Source organism: Pagrus pagrus (genome assembly GCF_965226575.1).
Source record: "Pagrus pagrus genome assembly, chromosome: 9".
NCBI classification, from domain to species: Eukaryota; Metazoa; Chordata; class Actinopteri; order Spariformes; family Sparidae; genus Pagrus; species Pagrus pagrus.
Genome location: NC_140193.1, coordinates 21443107 through 21464037, shown reverse-complemented (window position 1 = coordinate 21464037; position 20931 = coordinate 21443107). Strand labels below are relative to the sequence as shown.

Here is a 20931-nt window from a genome sequence, read left to right as displayed (position 1 = left end):
ATGTGTCTGGCTGCATGTAATCCAGATGTCACCGGCTGGGTTTATATTCTGCTGGAACAGATAAGGATTTGTGAGATGAGGAGCCTCATAAGAATAGCTGTTCAGGCCACACACATCCAAACACACACACAAAAAAAAATGTGCATGCATAGGTTTGCTCTCCACTTCCTGCTGCCCTCCCTCTCGCTGATTGTAGCCCAGTGGCCTAGATAGTGCTGTTTCTATCCCTGAATTCAATCCTGCGTGAATGTTCACTATTTTTATATATAATAAAACATGGGTGAAGGACATATGTTTGTCTTTTTTACCAGTGTTAGTGAAAGAGCCACTTTTTATTGTTTCAGACAAGGGCTGTATATGAATAAAAAAAATTGTGTGTTATCCAAATTGATAGAAGCTGCAGGTTTTTTTTGCTAAAAGGTAAATATGTGACAAAAAAAGCATTATTATGAAGTGCTGTAGTGCTGCAGGGATCCCCTGTCCTGCATATTCTCAATATGTTTGGTACAGGCCCCAAAAAATGTCACATCCTCATCATCATCGTGATTTCAATAGTGTTTTCAGCAGTGGTGGACTCAGGATGTTTGAGGGGCAGGGGTGAAAAAAATAGAAAGGGCACCAGCTGTATGCGGTGTGGCACCAGTGCACAGAAAGTCATGGTACACTTATAGTGAAGAGAGGGCACTTTATTATATTTTGTCCACTGGAAGGGCATCCGTTTTATCTACCAAGGGGGCACATTTTTTTTCCAACATGGGGGCACCCTGAGTCCACCAGTGGTTTTCAGTGAAATTGAAAATTGTAATGCAAAAATGATCATTCCAATTAATCGTGAATCATATCGCAATATCTGTCAAAATAATTGCAATATGATTATTTACCATTGATATCTTGTCTTACCAGATGAACACATGCAACAATCAAACCAGGGACATTTCATCTATATGGTAAATATCTTACACACAGGGGTCACCATGATGCCTTAGTGGAAGAGTCTTTGACGGAAACGAACAATCATGTGCCCATAAAAGTACTTGATGTGTAGTCATGTGTGGACACACAAATTCCTGCATTTGTAAAAACACATTTCTCTATAACACACATAGAAAGCAGTAAAGATGATTTTAGCTCCAGTGTCTGTCTGCTACATTTGGATTTGAACTCTGGATCTCACCAGGGGGGAGACAGCTGATTCCTGGTCTGTGTTTTTATTTAATTTTTAACTTTCTACGACACACACACACACACACACACACACACACACATATATGCACAGACTCTCCTCCGTGACCGCCCAGCAGTGTAGGCAACCTGGTGTAATGTGTAAACAGCCCTATGAGCCGTAATTCGTGTGTGCCTGTCCTCTTTCCAACTGGAGCTTTATTTTTTTTCCCTCTACTCTCATTTCTGGGCCTAAAATCAGGTTAGCGTTTTATAAGGAGCTTAGCGCAGAGGGCCACAGTGTGCCACTAATGTAATAGAGTATCTCTCTCTCTCTTTCTCTCTCGCTCTCTCTCTCTCTCTCTCTCCCTCTCTCTCATTCTCCTCTGTCCTCTTTTCTCTTTGTGCATTTGCTTACCCTGTCATGAAGTGTCCTTCTCTCTCTTACTCTCTCTCTCTTTCTCCCTGCCGGTTTTCTCTCTCTCCTTCCACTTCCCTCTGCATCTCCCCCCGTCTGCAGATGTGGATGACACAAGCCTGAGGTTTAAACATTAGGAGAGTGGCACAGCCGAGACAACTCGGCTCAGAGAGGAGGACAAAGACGGGGGAAGAGGAGCAGACTTGCTGCTGTTAGACGCTGGGTGAGTACACAGAACAGTGTTTGAATGTGTGTGTGTGTGCTTTAACAGGTTTTCACATTGAGAAGGACAAGTACTTTCCCTGTGAATGTCAGGTGAATACTTTGTGCTGCAGTACGTGCCAGGGGGAAGTTTGTGATTAAGCTGTTGTTGTGGATTATGGCGTTGTGAAATCTTACAAGGATCTCTCCACAATGTCAATAATCCACGGGATTATCCTCTGTTTCTGTTGAGGCTGTAGCTGGGATCACCGGATGACAGAACTCTGAGGTGCGGCCTGATTTGTGAGCGCTTGAGTTTCAGTCCACAGACAAGCTGAAGTGTATTTGTAGGGCAAGAGGTTTGAATGTTGTGTTAGTCAAACATGACTTCTTCTTTTCTCTCATTCTGCTTATATAGTTCTCGATAGGGTGTGATTGTATGCTGAGAGCACAGGCTGGGTGATATGAGAGGTGCAGTGTGGACTTTGCATGTTTATCCATAACCTGACACATCTTGTTTTATCAGACACCCATGCTGTGCAGGACATGCTGTTGACAACAGTTCCTTGGCTGCACAGAAAACGCTGGGTGCATTTCTCAAATAGAAAAGCAGCTTCAGGGCAGGGTACAGAATAAAGTCTGGAAAACAAAGGGAACAAACACACTGCACTGAATCTCGCACAAATCCGGATGTTTGTCAGTCATAAGAAGAGCTGCCTGAGAGCTAGATTTTAGCTTTTGCTTTGTGCATCTGATATCCAGGCTGCACTGCTTTGTGATAGCATGATGATTATGTATGTTTTTGTTCTTGACAACTCTGAATATAGTCCTCTTGTAAAAGCTTCTTTGATTATATTTTGTTGATCACATGGTCTCAGCAGAGTTGCCTCAGCATGCCGCACCTAGCAACAGTAAAGTTTGTACTGTTCCTGATAATGCCAATAAACCTTTGAACCTGAAGTCCAGCGTTTCATCTTCACACTATCACACAGAACACACCACTGGCATAATCAGACCACGTTTTACACACTCCAGCACGTGACAATAGCCTGTAAAAAGTGTGTGCCTCAAGTTTTTGTTGTCGCAATTGCTCGTCTTTCTTTACACACCTCCCTGTCGTCGGTTCTGCACGTCTTTCAGGAATCAGATCAATGGAGTCTTTCTGTGGAGATACAGAAGAAAGCACCGAGGACATTGCAGGTGAGATTATCTTCCAGAGAGAGCAAGCTTTTAAAATAAAGGCCTTTGTCAGCATAACATTGAAACATGTCAGCGGTACACACCGAGGCACCATTTATCATCAATGATGGATCATAATCTACCACACGAGTTGACACAGATTTGATGTAACAATTAGAAAAGATCATCAGAGAATATATAGGGTGTAGAGAGGAGGTGTGTGTGACCTGGATCTGTCTCCATCTCAATCTCTGCTAGGACGTAAAAAGTCCAAGCTTAAGTCTCTGAAAACTCGCCTCTTCGGGAGGAGTAAGAGAGCAGGTGCAGAGGAAGACGTCAAACTCAGCCAGTCAGCCAGTGACATTACAGCCGGAAAAGATCTGGGATCAGAGGAAGATTTGACGTGAGTGTCTACATGATTGCAGATGTGTGCTTTACAGATCCGTTTCTGTTCTGATTTCCAGTCTATGCCTTCACCTCTCTTTTCTTCTGGCCCACAGATGCCCCCAGGGGATGATGGGATCACGGGCACTGTCCCATGACAGCATCTTTCAGGCAGATGAGGTCCTGACAGAGGCTGAACCAGCCAGGGTCTTATCACAGGAGAATGTTCACAGCAAGATCAAAGCTCTGCAGGTCCAGACTTTTATTCTAGGTGTTTTGTTGAGAACTGAGCCTTTTTGAATGTAGTCTTTTTAAAAACACCTTTGTTCTGGTATCACAGATGAAGCTCCAGCTGCAGAAGCTGCATTTGGGGCCGCCTCCTCTGGTTCTGCCGGTCAGACGACCGGAGGATCAGGAAAGCCGCTCTGAGGATGACAGTCATCCCCACAGCCCCTCTGAGATCTCTAGAGGGGATGTCACAATGCAGGGAACCCTCAGCAAGGTGAGTTTATCATCCTGCTTTATCCTCGCATGGTCAGTAATCTGCCTATTAGATTAGTTCATGTACAGTATAGTTGAGGGTAGACGGGCAGACTAAGTATACTAGTTTTAATCTGCACCAACCACTCTGGTTCAACTCCATCCATAGCAGGGACAGGAAGAGAAGAGACAAGCAGCATCCTCTCAGAGTGTGGCAACATTTTTGGACATCTTGCTTATGCAAGTGTAATTCTTGTGTGCATGTGTTTCTCGAGTACCATGACCACCATGCGAGGAGGGAATTCCTTTAAAATTTGCACATATTGCAAATCCTAATTTAAAATCCTAATTTTTTTCTAATCTCAAGTCTGAGATTAGAATTGAGATTAGGTTTTCTTTAAAGGTACTACAAGGAACTTTTAACTGGTTATATTACAAAGCAATCACAATTTAATACTGATCCTTCTCTATGATCTACATGAGCAAAAGACACTATCAGCGAGGAGATTGGCTATTTATGTATGACTAAAATAATTATTCTTAATGCCTGTCACTGGGTCTGATGCCGATTTATCCAGTTTGGATAAGTAATCAAATAAAAACTATTTTTTATGGTGGAATGCTGAAGAGAAATTGAGGAGTCTCACACCCCAAGAAAAGAAACTGCTCTTTAGTCTGGTGGTACAGAAGACACTAAAACAAAGTTTACTTCGTTTCACCTTTGTCATCTTCTGTCCAAAACGGTGCTACAATCATGTCTTGTAGTGCCTTTAAAGCAGATTGTCAGGGCCAATATTAATATTTAATATATAATATTTTTCTGTCAGATTGCTGATAAAATAAGCTAATTTCAAAATGTGCTACTTAGGCTCTAATGCAGCGTCCTCTCACATGATGTCCCACCCACGTAAATATCTGATTGGTAACACGTCACAATTAACAGCCTATAAACACTGAATAATCTGAATCTGCACAGTAACTAGTAACTAAATAAATGTTTTGATGAGGAAGTATAAAGTAGCAGAAAATGGAAATACTCAAGTAACGTACCTGAAAACTGTACTGAAGAACAATACTTGAGTAAAGTGAACTGAGGTTTATTTCACCACTGGTTGTATGAAATTTTGACACAAACAGTTTTTAATTATGTGCCTCTCCTATAACTGTTAATGACTGATCTGCGGGGTGGGGGGCATGAATTTTGTGGGGGCATGCTATGAAGAGTTTGAGCACCACTAGTTTAAAGGAAGACTAACAACATTCTATATTTTTCATTTTGTCAACAAATGCCATGAAAAGGCCAAAAAAGAAAAACCCAACAACTACAGTATACGTTCGTCTGGCTCTCAGTATTGTCTGACTTCCCTACCCTTGAATGCTGCTTTCAGTCCCAGCCAAGCTCATGTATTCCTAATTAAAGCACACATTAAAAAAAAAAAATGGGTCACAAATATATCATTTCATTTTTTTTAAAACAAGCACAGTAATCCTGCAACAGCTGGACACTACATTTTTTAGCATTACTAAATAGTAAATCATACATTCAGTGGAGACCATATTCAGACACCGATTAATATGCACTGGTGAGTATTTACGGCAGCAGAGTGGTGCATGTGGGATTCACTCGAGTACTACTGCATATGTGGAAAAAGTAGTACAAAGCCTTTTGTGGCTTAGTTGCATTGTGGGTAATGTAGGGGCCGTTTCAGCAACTTTGTTTACTATATGAAAAATGTAGAATATAAACAGCCTTAGCATTTAAAGGCTGTGTTGTAGATTAAAGGGTATAAATACAACCCCTAAAAGTCTTTATGTGGCTTCATGTTCACCTTGTATCTGTAGTGTTACATTATGATTTTCCTTTTCTTTTCAGACTATGCCCCAACCGTTCACTCGAGCACTCTCGCCCAACCACAAACCTGCACCGACCAAATCTGCGACTCCATCCCATCCTTTGCCACCTTCTGTCTCCTCCAATTCTTCTGTTGTTGAGCCTCCACTGGACTTCAGCTCCCCAGCCCAGTTCACCCCCTGCCTGGATAGCTCTTTTGCACGCCACCGGATGTCTGTCAAGCCCAGAAACCAGAGGGCGAGCACCAAGAAGAGACTCGCCACAGTGAGTATTTAATCAGCGAAGACAAACAACACGCAGTTCATGCACTTCCCTTACCTTCCATTCTTTTTCTCTCAGACTGACTCCAGGTCTCACTTAAACAACATCGACCACCCTGAGTCCATGACAGAAGAAGAGCAGCCGCTCAATACTCGAGAGGAGGTGACGCTGGAAACAGAACAAGAAGGAGCTGTCATAAAGTCTGAGCGTGCTCCTTCAAAATCTCCAGAGGTGGTGCAAATCACTCCAGAGGCAGCAACCAGATCATCCAGCCAAACCTTTCCCCAACAGGACCAAGCTGTCCCTGGCAGAGTGCACTCTCTGCCCCCGCAGATACTCAGAGTTAAGCCTCACAGGCCAGCGGATGTGAGGCCTAGTGAACGGCCGCACTCATCATTTATACCGTCAGAAGTAAAGGACAAAAGAGAGGCGGGGCTTGAGATACAAACAATGTCCCATGACAAGAGAAATACTCCAAACAAGGCTGGAATGACCGAAGCCTCCTCTGACCAGCTCTCGAATGCCCTCAGCTCAGCCGTGGCACCCAAGTCTTCTTCTGCTCACCAGCCAGATGAGACAGAAAGCATGAGAGCAATAAAGAGACCTGCCGCAGGCTCCGGGTCCTTCCATTTCTCCATCACCACTGCCAAAAACCGAGATGGAGAAAGACCCCGATCAGGCAGTTTTGTGGAAGTGCTGGGGAAGATTGAAGCCCGGCACAAGATGGAGGAAAAACCCTTTTCAAGCATGAAGGAAAAGGCAGAACTAAGAGACTCACAGCCAAGAGGGGGCCCCTTTGCAGTGGGGAGACTTAGACAGGAGGGGGCTGCACACAAAAGCTCAGTTGTTCCATGGGACAAGAGGGACAGCTTCAAAAAGGTGGAAACAGTGACACCATCTAAAAATGTAACCACAGATACAGGCGCCGCTGAGGAGAAAGAAGTGGAGAGCAGCCAGGAGTTGGTAGAAGAGGCAGTGGAAGCGCGGGAGGTCGAGGAGGACGAAGGAAAGACGGCGTTTGGTGTTAAACTGCGCTCCACATCTCAGTCGATTAGATTTCGGTCTGATGCCTCTTCTAACCAGACCTCAAAGTCACCAGTGTGTGAGGAGCAAAGTGAGAAACAAAAAAGACAGGAAATGAGCGATAATGCTGGGAATATGAGTAAAAAACTGTCAAACATCTCATCAACACCATCCACCGGCGGAGACCCTCAACTGGCCGGTGAGTCTCTGAGAAATCTTATTAGTCTTACCATGTAGAAGATGTTTAACGGGTCACTCCACCAATTTTACAAATAAAAGTATGTTAACGGGTCTTGGGGAGTACTACTGCATATGTGAAGAAAGTAGTATGTAGCTTTTTGTGTTTCCAGAAGAAGCTGCATATATTTTTGTGAATGGCCTCCAGTGATGTCACTCAATGGCTAAGTTGCCAGGTTTTCAAAAGCAGTCCACGTGTCTAACACTGCGCTCATTTAACACTGTTGGAGTCATTATGGCCAGTTTAAAAACAAATCAGCAGAATGAATACAGCTACACCAGAAATATCACCGTTTTTAATTCCACACATTTTTCTTCCTTTTCGAAAGCTGGTGCCTACATTACCAGAAACACATATGCAGTAGTACTCCCCAAGACACACTTTAATGTGTAAAATCTGTGGAGTTACCCTTTAATCTGAAGTTTACATATTAATGAATTCCTTACAGTGCTACCATCTTCCCTTTAGTTCTCTATAGATTTAAACATTACACACGTGTACACTGTAATTTTCACAAAGTAAATATTAACTCTGGGGTGATGAGATTCTCACTGATCAAAGGGGACCTTTGTACTTTACCAGATTTGCTTTAGCTAACTTTAACAGAGCTGCCAAGTGTGTCTAACCAAATTGTGTCACTCCTCAGATCCAGCCCCATCTGGCCTCTCCATTCCAGTCAAGCATAACCCGCCACCGACCTGCGATCCTCACATCAAGCCAACAGACGCCCAAACAACCTCTTTAAATCCAAAAGAAGTTGCCCATGTGGAGCCCCAACCTGGCCCCCAAGTGGCTCCCCAAACGCCCCCATCTGAGGTGTCCTGGATGAGCTTGGCGATGGAGAAGACCAGAAGCCTCCAGCAGCTTTTCACTAGCAGATTTCCAAGGGATTTTACAGGCACGCAGGCAGCCGCTCGACCACAAGCACAGGCGCAGACGACAAATCAAACAGAGACACCGACTGCTGCGCAAATACAGACACAGTCTGTAAAAATACAACGAAGTACAACACCACCAGAGGCTGCAAATCAACCATCAGCTGATGCAGTTAAGGCAGAAAGTAGAAGTCAAGCACACACTGTCAAACCGTCACTCGTATTAGTGCAACAAAAGACGTCCACGACATCTCCCATTCAGTCAGACACCTCTAGAGAAGCACAACCATCCAAACAAACCAGTGAACCCCAGTCACATCCAACTACAACTCAGTCTGCCTCACAGTCTGTTCAGACCAACCCGTGGACGACCCAGTCTCCCGTGCACTCTTCTCTAACAGAGACCTCATCTCAGTCTGCACAGGGGAGCATCACACAGTCTCTTGCACAATCTTACCTTTCCTCTGGCCAGCTGCAGCAACAGCAGCAGCAACAGCAGCAGCAACAGCAACAGCAGCAGCCCCCCTGGAGCAGTCGAGGAGGTCTTCTCTCCACCAATCAGCTCAAATCTACAACCTCAGCTTCAGCTCCAGCACCATCTGCAGCTCCAGTTTCTACCAGCTCATCAGCTACACCGCCTCTTCCTCTAGTTTTTATCTCAGGAAAAGGGGAAAGAGAAGCCACCGTGCAGGAAAAGGAGGGTGCACCGCTGTCAGGAAGACGGCCAGTTTGGGCTGGGTCAGTGAGTGAGAGGGCTGCTTTTTTGGAGAAACAGGCAGAGTCGACGACTACACCTGGAACCAAGGGGGTTTGTGGTACTTCTTTGTAACTGTATTTCATAAGGTGTTCGACTGTCAATCAGTTAAAGGATAATGCTGCTAATATTCTATATTTTTCCTATGAAAAATCCCATGAACAGTCAAAAACCAAGAGTATAACAGTGAGTCTCTCAATCATGGACTTATAAAGACAACTGGATATAGTGTTGGAGGCGTGGCCCTGTTCAGTCCTAAGCTGCTCAGTGGCAAGTGAAACCCAAAAAGTTGTACTTCCTGGGTATAAAATTACCCAGATCTTCCACATCGCTTCTGGATTGTGTGTCCCATAGAGCATGTGCACTATAGACTTTCAGCTAGCTTCTGATTCCGCCAACTTGAATGAGGATAACATGATTTAATTGTGTACCAAAGAGTCATTTTGCTGGGGTTGCAATGCTCAAAGAAATGTACCCACCATTTTAAAGCAGCTTCTTTCAAAATGTAAACTTTTGGGGAGAAGTATTTTTTGGCCGGTGTGCATCAAGTGAGCTGTAATTGAACTGTTTGGCTGCTTTGTCAAATTTGCTTCAAATCCCGGTGCTGTTCCTGGGGGCTCGATCTCAATATATTTGGACTTATATACCCAGGCTCTCCTGCCGTATTTCAATCAGAGTCAGTGGCCAGAAGTTTCTACTTGAAGTTTTTCCAACTCACGGCCCAGGTGTTCCAGATGCTTGATGGAAAAAAGTCAACAAAAAACTTGGCTCACTGTAACAAAATGATGTCTCTTTGGTCAGTGAAGACACAACTGAACCCTCAGCAGTGCAGACTCTTTGCGTATGTAATTGAAATAAAGAAGGAAGTTTTACACACGAGGTAACAGACACACTTATACATTTAATTTAAGGGTACTTTTATACTTGGAAATATATGTAAATATTCTATTCATTAGAGTAATACAAATACTTTAGTCTACAAATTGGTCTTACCTCCACTCCATATGGGTGCTGCCATTACTGTGTGACCTCAGACAACTTCTCCCTCATGACGTCAGGGTAGACGGAAGAAGAAATTCCAACTTAAGTGGCGTTCCCTCTGGATTTTCTAGTAGGAGGTCAGACATTTTCGAGAGTTGTCTGGATCGCAGCATCAGTCTCAGGTCTATTTGTTCCTTCTGAGGACTTAAATCTTAAAAATCCGGTCACTGATGTAATTTTATGTTTTAAAGAAGACTCGGTAATTTCCTAAATCAGCTGGGCACAGTAGTGTTTTAGCAAACATGACTCAAACAGACGTAAATAGTGCAGTTGTGGAGATTATTGTCACTTTAGCTTTCGCGTGCTATTGAAAATTTAAAATAGCAGGGAGTTGTGTGAAGGGTCGACTCAACATAAACTACAGTGTCCATCCTAAAGAAGAAATAAATCTGCCAGTGCAATGTTGTGGCTCATTTATGTGTTTTTAATGCCACAAGTAAGGACAACAAATAAGACCGATGGTGCAGAGGAAGATAATGGTGCTTGTTTTGGCTGCATAGAATCAGAGAGAATCAGAGAGAATCAGAGCATCAGTTCCTTGTTGGTCTGGGTCTTTTCATGGGGTTTCTTTACAATTAATTAAGTACAGAATATCATAAGTTTATTCTAATGATTATTCAGATGATCTAACACAGTTTTCCTCAGGTGGACGTGAAGAAAGCTCAAACAGAGGCGCAGACATCAGGTGAATCCCCTGCCCTGGCAAAAACCACTCCTCTGAACAAAGACACAAAACAGGAAGGAAGACAAGGAGACAAACCTGCAGGTGGGTTGGCACACAATAAGTGCAAATGTATAGATACTAAACTGGCAACATGACACAGCTTTTTTTCTTACAGAGTCGAGTCCCACCAAAGTTCCAGACAAACCTCGTGAGGACAAATGGCTGCGGAAGAATGTGCAGCCATCTTCATCGCCCTCATCGTCACCCCCAATGTCTGACAGTGGCCAGCCGTCCTGGATGGAACTGGCGAAAAGAAAGTCTATGGCCTGGAGTGATAAGTCCATGGAGTGAGAGGGAAAACAGACGGACAGACATATTGTTGTACAACAGCCCTACAGACAAACTGTTGGGCTGAGTCTGTCAGGATGATGTTGATTCAACTCTGCTGAGGCTGTTGTATGTGTGTGTGTGTGTGTGTGTGTGTGTGTGTGTGTGTGTTAAATTTTATTTAATTGTGTTAATGTTATATTGAGAGACAGACAGAGTATCTATTGAAAAGTTAATTATAATCCCTGTCCACCACAAGCACTTCAAGATAAATGGTATTTCCGAAAAACTGTTTTATGTGATTCAACATGTCACTGCTGTTAATAGCTTATATTAAATAATAAAATTTCTAATGTCGGTCTTTGTGTCTTTGTCAAGTGCTTTAATGTAAAATGGCAATGTACTAAATCATCTTTTTTGACTTATTGTTATGAAGCAAGAGTGAATGTAAATAAGTAAATATAATTGTAGCATTTCTTCACTTTATGTGGAGAGTGTAAGTCAGTAATATATCAGTATATCATGGGATATCCACCTGCACACTAATTTGGCCTCCACCTGCAGGCCTGATCGAGAACCTGTCCTGCGCTGTGCATCACTGTAAAAGTAAACCATTAGCCCACTGCTCTTCTTGGCCGGAACTATACTGTAAGTAGGGAGGCATGATTTTGGATTTTGCCAATATCCAAAATACTGATGTTTTTCCTACATATTTTGTCCAAATGCTGATGCTGACACCAATATATGCACATATATTTTTTTTCACCTAATTGCAGACTTAATTTTCAAGCTGTTATCAGCTAATATCTCTGACTATAGGGTCTTTAAATGGTAGGTTGCACTGCGTATCATTAATATAGTTTTTGGTTTGAAACATGTTACCCATTCTTGATTGCCTGGGTGCATTAGCACACAAAAAAGTCATATAAATGACCCAAAACTTATTCAGGCACTTGCTCCAATGCTGCAACTAGATGCTTGGCTGAATCTGTCTTATACATTTAGATTACTTCGGATATATTAAAACACGGTGAATACTCAGTAAAACAGAACCTACCTCTGTTAAGTATCGTCTTTGTCCATTGTTGTTGGCGGCATTATGTTGTGTACAGAATATCAGACCCTCACAAAAGTAAAAGCAGCTACCACACTATACAATTAAAGTGTACTCCAATACAAATTAAATCCTGCATGTTAATGTTTTGGAAATCATTTTACAAGTTCATATATGATCGGGTAATTTTATCCAGTGCTCCCAACCTTCATGGCAGAGGACCCATTGAAATAAATCATTACTAGGGACCCCTTGTCGCAGGTTATGGCCATAGAAGGAATGTGAACTGTGAGAAGACTGTTTGTTTTACCACCTAAAGAGGTAAGTCTGAGCAAGATATGTAATCTTAATGCCCCTTTAATCACCTTGTAACTCCTCAGGTTCATCTTTGGACCCCTTAAAGGGTCCCGAGTCCACCCTTAGTTTAGGAACCACTGTCTTGCCTTAAAATGAAGGAGTTCATGATAGGTTATGTATTTAAAAACATCTGCTGAGTAAACGTATGTAACACAGGTAATACATGTTATTGGAGTAAAAACTGTAACATTTCCTTTTAAGAATAGTGAGGTAGAAGTAGGTGTAAAATATGACTTCCGTTGGAGGAATGTACATTTACATGAGTGCTGTACTTAAGTACAGATTTGAAGTACTTGTAGCTATATTACTTGAGCTCATTATACTCTACATAATTTTACTTATGGTTTTGAATGTAGGGTATTACTTGTAGTTAGTGTTTTTACAGTGTGGTAGCCTATTAGTACTTTTAATTTGCAAGCAAAGAATATTAATATTTCTTCTACCAGTGCGAGTAGCCTAGATATTATTACACACTTTATTAAGTTGTACTTGAGCACTAGTAAAAGCACTGCCTACAGTGTCAGAGTATCAGGACATTTCTCTGAACATTGAGCAGTAACCCTGGCTCAGCAGTAGGGGTCGCTGTCAACCTGATCTCTGTTGCAAAACCTCCTCGTGTTACGAAAACACATCCACGTGAGGGTGTAAATAAGAGAGTGGAAAAGGGGCAGCCATTGTCCGAGCTCAATGATATGAGGGCCCGCTACTTTCCCCTGGCAGTGTTTGCCAGCGTCCTGTGCCTGTGCCAGAGCTACACCCTGAGGAGCTCCGTGTCCTGGGTCGTCTCCTCCAACGACGTGGTGGAGGACGCGGACCTGTCGGAGGAGGTCGCCCCGGCGTTGCTGGTGGACAGTGCGGGGCTGTGGAAGCAGGCTTACCCGTCCTCTAACGTCCTCGGAGACAGCGTGGAGAGCCCCGGAGAGCTCGTGAAGCCGGAAAACGACAATGTGGCGCAGCTGTCCTCCTCTCGCCTGTTTTCATATCGGTTGGAGAAGGTGAAGAAGTCCGGGGGCAGCGGTCCTCCTCCTCCCCCTCACCAGGAGACCGCTAGGACTGCCAGATACATAGCTCACTACAGTGACTGGGGGCATCTGGCCACCATTTCAACTCAAGACAAGGTAACGTGCACAGGAGGTAGCGGTCCTAAGGTTACATTTAATGTATGTCCTCATTACTGTGTCACCACGCCTCAACAGTTGAAAGGTAACTACACCAGTGTACAGGTGTCTGCATTATGAAAAAGTCTTGTGACTCCAGAGGATGCTGCATGTTATCAGATGAATTGCCTCTAGTGATGTCAGTAAGTGGCTAAGTTGAATTAAGGGTAATGTAGGCACCAGGTGTTGAAAAGGAAGAAGAAATGTGTAGAAGAAAGGAGACATACCTCCTTCTGCTAAGTCAATTTTGATGAATTGTCTCTAAACTGTCCATAATGAGTCCAGCAGTGTTAGACCAGTGGACTGTTTAACAAAACCTGGCGCCTACATTACCCACAATACAATTTAGCCACTGAGTGACATAACTGGTGGCAGTTCATCAGATTACATGCAGCTTCCTCTGGAGCTACTAAAAGCTTACACTACTTTTTTGACATAGTACACAGTAGTACTGCCCAAGACTTGTAAACACACTTTAATGTGTAAAACTGTTGGAGTTACCCTTTAAGACTAGCCCTGCAGCAGGCTTAGAAATCTCATAACTGGCTAAATTGACACTTGAAGGACGTCAGTAGAGCCTGGGCTACAGCAAAACGTTTTAGAAATAGAGATAGTATTACTGTAATGAAGTACAGTTTTGAGGTACTTGCTGTTTACTGTAAGTAAATTTATACCTTTGCCCAACTACATTTCAGAGGAAGATCTGTTACCTAGATATGTTTAATCTTGCGTGCCAAACAGTATGTACTTGTAAAACCTGTGGCATTATTATAGATTCAAATCCAAGCACACACCCCCAGGTGTTTTCAGTGATGTGGCTGCTTTGGTTAGAGTTGCGCAACCCTATGCTGGGGGTTAAGTAAGGACACCTTGTACGAAAGAGAACAATGAAGTTGTAACTTGTCCCACAACAAAAATGACAAGAAAACATCTGAATTCCCAAACAAACAAAGTTTCATCATGTTACACATGAGAATCACTTGAGTGCACAAATTTTGACCTTGAACACGCAAAAAACACCATTCAAATAGACCTTGAGGGGTTATGGGCTTTTTAATTCAATACTCTGCCCAATTCTGCATAATGATTACCTTTAGTTGTATTCGTTATGTAAATTTACTGGTAATATTGACATACTTTTATTCATCATGTAGAATATTGAATGCAGGACTTTTACTTGTACAAGAGTATTTTTACATTTTAGTAATTATAACTTTACTTCTTAAGCATCTGAGTCTCAAGCCTCAAGTGGTAATCGTGTCAGTTTGACAACATTTTGGACAATGCTGTGTGTGTGTGTGTATATATATATATATATATATATAAATATATAAACATGTTGGAGACATAACATTCTGCAATCAAGAAAATAGTCATCAGAAATCTGTAATGTAAATTAGCGTTCATTGCAGCTCTACCCCTTAGGGTTATTTCATAAGTGTATTTAATCATATTTTTTGTTGGTTAGGATGGAAACAGCTTTACATCTTGTAAAAGAATCGGTAACAGACAGGATTCATTCTGACATTTCCTGCAGAGGGTGAGGATTGCCAGTGTCAACAGATATTGATTAAATTGAACCACGGAAAGAACATAAATATTCATGTTGATTGCTCCTCTGTTATGGATGGTCTCAACTCTGATTTAATAGCCTGAAGAACATGCAGTAGGGGATAATTGCATGTATGATTAATCTTTGTTTGTTATTAAAATTGAAAACGATTCACACCCATTCAGACCCCTCTGACTCAACATCATCAGTGAATGTTCTCTGTAGCAAGATATCTTTGCTAATATCCTACTCACTTTGCACAGATCAAAGGTCTCCCCTTTGGGAACATCTTCTCAGTGAGTGATGGACCGCTGGACAACAGCACCGGAGTCATCTACTTCTATGTGACTCCAATGGACAACACTGTATCAGACCTGAAGATTAATCCCTATGCTTCGCTCACATTCTCAGAAGCTGAGGGAGAATTCTGCAGGTAAGTCCCAACTTTAACCCACAGCAGGGTTGATTTGCTAAAAGGTCCCAATGAAGATTGGGACTACTGGGCCCCTGTTAACCCCCATTACTTCCCACGCTGTAGTTAATATGTGACCTGGCCCGGAGGTTTGCTGTGTGGTAATTTGACTAAACAATAATTATTATTATTAATAATTATTTGAGAAATATGTAACAAAGCACAAAACGGAATTAATGAAGGTCTTACTAAGTTAATTTAAACAGAGGCCTTCCTCAGCACTGGCCTCATGCTTTAGTAGTGCTTTTTAGTAGATTTCAGATCTCTGCCAGGTGTTTCTGGGGGCATGTGGGTGGGGAACAGGGCAGGATGTATCTCCAGTGACAGTAGTGGAATGAAGGGGAGACAATACGCAGGTTGCAAAACACCAGCCATGTGAATAAGCCACCAGAGGAATCCGTCAACACTAACTGTCTCGAGTGGAAACAAGATTCCAAACTCATAATCACAGTCAGAATCTGCGTTAATGGCCAAGTATGTGTACACATACAAGGAATCTGACTCCAGTTTACATCGTTCTTAGTGTTCCTACTCAGAAATAGACATACAGTTATAAACAACGCCAATAATGACTGGACACATACATTTAAGTTAAAGAATAAAGGATGGTGACTAGTTCAGACAGAATTATACAGTAACGTGCAAAGAAATGAGGTGTATATACAGTATATTAAAGACCCCAATGGCATAAAAAGTGCACACCGAAGAATCTCTATACAAGTCAGCTGTTCTGTATGTTGTAAATCGTACACATAGTGATGACTGATGACTGATGCAGTTGCTTACTTGCAGCCACTATCGTCTGGTTAAGAGGAGTCAGCAGTAAATGGTGGTATCAAACAGTGCAGTCACTAAAATAGGTTTTTCAAAAATTGTGAATCACCGTAACCACGATAGGTCCTTGAGCATGCGGTCATAAATGTGCACAAACAGTATTAGGCTTGTTGCTTCATCCTCATCTGGACCTTAGTTGATTTTACATCCTAACATATTTTCAAATGATTTTTAATACTTTCTTATGAATATGTAGTTGAATGTTTAGTGTAAAGGACCAATACAATTACAGGGGTTTGGTGGGGTTGGGAGGTTAAATGTCTGTTGTACAGTAATTGTTATATTGAAGGAGTGTACATTGTACAATTCTTTTAAGCATTACTCTTCTCTCATTTTTCCTTTTTTTGCCCTCATGTTTTCCTTTTTTGTGTTTTGTGTATCTTGTTTTCAGCAGTATTGTTGAGAAAATAAACATGTTCAAATTCAGAAAAATTCTGCTTTGCCTGTGTAAAAATCTTTACACAAAAATGATAAGGCTGATGGGTCCAGTTTTATGCAAGATTAGCCCCTGACAGATAGAGAGATGGACATATGCGCACACACACATTAACATGACCAAATGCATGATTGCCTGCAGGCGAAGTAATGATTTGCACAAATCAGTTGACACACTGTCAGCCTGGACCTTTCTGGGCCCTGGGGCAGTTGCCAGCTGAAGTTAAATTAGTTAGAGGCTCAGAAAAGCTAAAAACCCCTATTGTGTGTTTGTCTGTGGTGTGTGTGTATGTTACAATGGTAACATGATCATCTGTGTTTAAAGGCAGATGGTATATGACCCAGAGGATCCAAGATGTGCTCGACTCACACTAACAGGCAAGATGGTGGAGGTGGCCCCAGAGGAGCTTGTGTTTGCAAAGGAAGCAATGTTCTCAAGGTAAGTCAGCTAATGGAAGATGTAGTAGTATATTAATACATGTTGACTTCCTTTAACCTTGAAAATGAGGGAAAATAACAAAATGTGTCACATGTGTCTTCATGATTTATTCTTCTTTTTGTAGACATCCTGTGATGGCCAAGTGGCCAGTGGGACACAAGTGGTTCTTCATGAAGCTGGAGTTGATCCAGGTCTGGCTGCAGGACTGGATTGGAGGCGTATCACTCATTCCACTGGAGGACTACTTTAAAGCTTCGCCTTTCTAAGAAAATATCTCTCCCCCTGCATCATGTCAGCCTACACAGATCCACTCAGCTGTCTACACTACAGATGTCGTGCCAAAAGAATATTTTCAAAATCTTTTTTTTTATTTTTAAACTACAGTTGCTGTTTTAATTTGTGAAAAGAAGATTATTCTTCACTTTTTTCTTTTGCACAATTTCACAATTTCACAAAATCAGTTTCCTGTTTGGTGTGTGAATGTATGTAAAGTCCATAAGGAAGTTAAATGTAATGGTCACAGTCATCACAGCAAGCATAGATGATCTGTCTTTTAATATATTCTTTATAAACACTGTTTCTGACATTTTGTGGGTTTGCATTAAAGTATGTGTGCTGTTTGAAAAATAAAATGAATGTTAGCACACACTATTATTGTGCAAACTGTTCAGATAAAATATACATTTTACGGTGTTATCATTTAAACCCTTCAAAGGTTATATTTTTCTAAAAATATTACAAAAAAATATGAAAATAATGGTTGTGTGTTATCTTGTTAGTGAATTTTAAACTCCTAGGTTTTGCTCAGTAGATGGCACTCTTTCTATTACAGAGTGAGGAGTCGCTGCTGCTGTTGCTGCTGCTGTTGCTGCTGCTTCCTGGAAAACACTTTGGTCGCTTTGAGGCTTGTGGTTATTCATGGTGCTGACACCTCGAAACTTCACACAATCTGTAAATCTTTACTTTCAGGCATTTCCACATGTAGCAATTTGAATCTTGACTAAACAACTAAGTGCACAGTTTGTTAAAGAATGCATTCATCATTCAGAGTTGCTGGATAACCGGATCCCAGTTTCCAGCGATGCATGACCTCAAAGGTCAAAGGCTTTATTTTGAAGGTTGTTACTGGAAGACCCATTTGTGCACACTGACTAGAAAGGCAGACGCTGCAAGTGAATTGATAAGATTAATTTATTAGCTTCAAAAGCAATTTGTGCCTCTGGCAGGTTTTATCGTGGTTTCCCCGGCTTGTTTACCCTGCAGATTTTCGATTTACACATTTGCTGCCAGCAGGTTAAACTTGATTTCAGGCGAGCACCATTTACATCTGGATGGCAGCAAATTTACATGTCGGTCTCACGTTTGTTTTGAAACAATCAGATGATGGGGCTTAATCAATTTATACATCTAGTAACGTTTAGTCATATTTTCAAGGCATTTGACATGCCATATTGGATTCACATCTGAAAAATTACCATGGCAATTACTAGTGTAGTATTACTAATTCTATTATAAACTATATTAAACTAAACATTAGAAGCATTAAATATTATAAATGTTATCATAAATCTATGGTTTGAATGCCATCAGAGTAAATACTGCAGCAGGTGAAACAGAAACGTGCAGTACTGGTTCTGGATATATTAACTAAATCATCTCTCTTATGCACAGAACCAGTTTGGTACACTAGGAAACACTGTTAAACGATCTCTTTTGATGCATTGATGCATTGAAGATGTCTGTAATTTAGTCCATCTAAAACTATGTCCCCTTTTTACATACAGCAGTCGCAATAATAAAACACTTAAACTTGCCACAACTCTGTCTCTCGTTATTTTCAATTCAATTCAAAAGGGCTTTACTGGCATGGGAAAAAGACGTTTACATTGCCAAAACAAATTTGAAATAAGAATAACAACAAAAATGTACACAAACAGAAGAAATGCAATTTTTGCAGTGTAGTACAAATACAGATAGTTAAATAAATAAACAATATTAGATAGAAAAATGTAAACTAGCAGTTTAAAAAATATATAAATACTAAAAGTGAGTACTGCTGTATATAAACGATGCGACGATTTCTTTCAGGTGAAGTGTACATTAGATATTTGCTCTGTATGCTGTTTGTCTCTCTTCTTGCTCCCAGCCCACGGACCAGGTCCCAAATATCGCGCGAACACTCGACTCATTCCGTGAATGTGCAGTTATGTCCGAAGGCAGGAGTATTAACGTAAAAGTTACCTATGTGAGAATGACGAAATGCATCACTTAAACAGATGAAAGAAGCCAGCAAGGTTCCGCCTTCAACGCTTGAAAGGGTCAGCGTTGAAAAAACAACCACAGTCTTGGTTAGTTGTCTTTTATTTTTTAAAGTTCATCTGTTGCCAGTTGAAGCGGAATCAACGTGATTTGAGGCGTTGCCTGTCGGCCACCGTCAGAGACCGAGCAGCCTATCCCAGAGGACCAACCATCACACACTCGAAATGCCTTCCACTTGTAACTTGTAGCTAACGACTGGCTGTTCAAACATACAATGGGTTGTATCGGCAGCTAGCTAGTTCAGTCTTAACCGACCATGTAAGCTGTCTTGCCCGGGAAGGCAGTTGACTCGTGACTGATCGCCGTAGGACGGTACAGGAGGAGCCAGTTCCAGCCCTCCGAACAACGACAAGGAAAGACGCACCGAGACTGTACATTTGAGCACTCCCCTCCCAGCGCAGAAGTCCGTGTTCACACTCCGGGTAACTACAGCGGTTTTTTGGGGGGTTTCTGACCGTTTGACGCCTCCATATGCCTGCGCCTACACCCGTCTCGACACCCTGAAGGCAGAGAGAGGAGCGGAGGGAGGGAGGCAGCGGCAGCTCCGGGGTCCCCGACACTCAGCCGAGGAGAGGCATCGCTGAAATGAGATGAGGCTCAGAAATGGAACTGTGGCCACTGCGATTATTTTCTTCACGTCGTTCCTCAGCCTGTCCTGGTACACAGCGTGGCAGAATGGCAAAGGTAGGCTGAACCCTCCCGTCATCACGGTAACCACACTCATACATAAGGTACCTATGTAACTGTTTATTAGAAGAGGCAAGGCCTTGTTAACAAACTGGCTCCCATGAAGATGACGTGGGTCCAGGCAGCACGTCGTAGGACAGCAGGTGTTGCCTTTCACTTCGCACCCCATCCTGTTTCTGTACAGTAGGTTAGCAGGGAACGTGACATACCATTGTACCACATGCATTGTTGTGGTCCAACGTACATTATACAAGGGATATCTAGTGTCCAAAGTCGTGCATGTTTATTGGTTTTAATTATTACCATTCCCTCTGATATATGCGTTTTCACAGTTTGACAGCATGGCAGCTCTCTTCCGAGTCCTTATCTCCCCTCACAGCTGCTTATCCTCACATTGTTTTGTTTCTATCCAACCCCAGTCAGTTGGGGACAATTTAGCCCTTCCCTGTCAGTTTGAAGTGCAGGCAGCACAGTGTGTAACTTGATTATCACACCAGTCTGTGTCATTTCCCTTCCTGCAGGCACATTCAAATTTTTCATCTGAATAATAACCATATTTGTTACATGTCCTGTCACACATCTGGGCTCAGGCTTATTACACAAAAGCGTCTGTGTTTCACTAGTATGCAAGGGCCCAGAGCTCACTTGCCATGGTTTACCCTATCCATGTGGGGAGGGTTGTGGGCCCTGGTGACTTATTATCAGCGGAGTGTAAATAATTGCAACCCTTAGATAAATTCCGAGGCAAGGGCTCATGTTGTGATTAC

General features: G+C 42.2%; 3 protein-coding genes across 3 annotated transcripts in view; all 3 read left to right on the top strand.

The window, feature by feature from the left end:
* Positions 1-904: 904 nt before the first annotated feature.
* On the top strand, positions 905-11217 carry cracdla (cracd like a). Its single transcript, XM_084361706.1, has 11 exons — positions 905-947; positions 1682-1802; positions 2921-2980; positions 3218-3362; positions 3460-3595; positions 3684-3845; positions 5697-5939; positions 6015-7158; positions 7844-8880; positions 10513-10633; positions 10707-11217. The coding sequence occupies exons 3-11, from the start codon at positions 2932-2934 to the stop codon at positions 10880-10882; spliced, it is 3213 nt and encodes a 1070-aa protein (XP_084217832.1). The 5' UTR covers positions 905-947; positions 1682-1802; positions 2921-2931; the 3' UTR covers positions 10883-11217.
* A 1655-nt stretch (positions 11218-12872) lies between these two features.
* creg2 (cellular repressor of E1A-stimulated genes 2) lies at positions 12873-17839 on the top strand. Its single transcript, XM_084361209.1, has 4 exons — positions 12873-13387; positions 15242-15411; positions 17045-17158; positions 17283-17839. Exons 1-4 carry the CDS (start codon positions 12962-12964, stop codon positions 17422-17424), a joined length of 852 nt encoding a protein of 283 aa, XP_084217335.1. The 5' UTR covers positions 12873-12961; the 3' UTR covers positions 17425-17839.
* A 1397-nt stretch (positions 17840-19236) lies between these two features.
* The window catches only part of mgat4a (alpha-1,3-mannosyl-glycoprotein 4-beta-N-acetylglucosaminyltransferase A), a 36747-nt gene continuing 35052 nt past the window's right edge, over positions 19237-20931 (top strand). Inside the window, exon 1 of the mRNA XM_084361705.1 lies at positions 19237-20161. Coding sequence (XP_084217831.1) covers positions 20068-20161 — 94 coding nt within the window. The 5' untranslated portion in view covers positions 19237-20067. The remainder of the gene's footprint in view (positions 20162-20931) is intronic.

Coding starts and splice junctions, on each gene's coding strand:
- cracdla (XM_084361706.1), top strand. CDS start 2,932: ATGGAGTCTTTCTGTGGAGATACAGAAGAAAGCACCGAGGACATTGCA. Junction 2,981..3,217: donor AAGCACCGAGGACATTGCAG/GTGAGATTATCT, acceptor AATCTCTGCTAG/GACGTAAAAAGTCCAAGCTT. Junction 10,634..10,706: donor ACAAGGAGACAAACCTGCAG/GTGGGTTGGCAC, acceptor TTTTTCTTACAG/AGTCGAGTCCCACCAAAGTT.
- creg2 (XM_084361209.1), top strand. CDS start 12,962: ATGAGGGCCCGCTACTTTCCCCTGGCAGTGTTTGCCAGCGTCCTGTGC. Junction 15,412..17,044: donor GCTGAGGGAGAATTCTGCAG/GTAAGTCCCAAC, acceptor CTGTGTTTAAAG/GCAGATGGTATATGACCCAG. Junction 17,159..17,282: donor AAGGAAGCAATGTTCTCAAG/GTAAGTCAGCTA, acceptor TTCTTTTTGTAG/ACATCCTGTGATGGCCAAGT.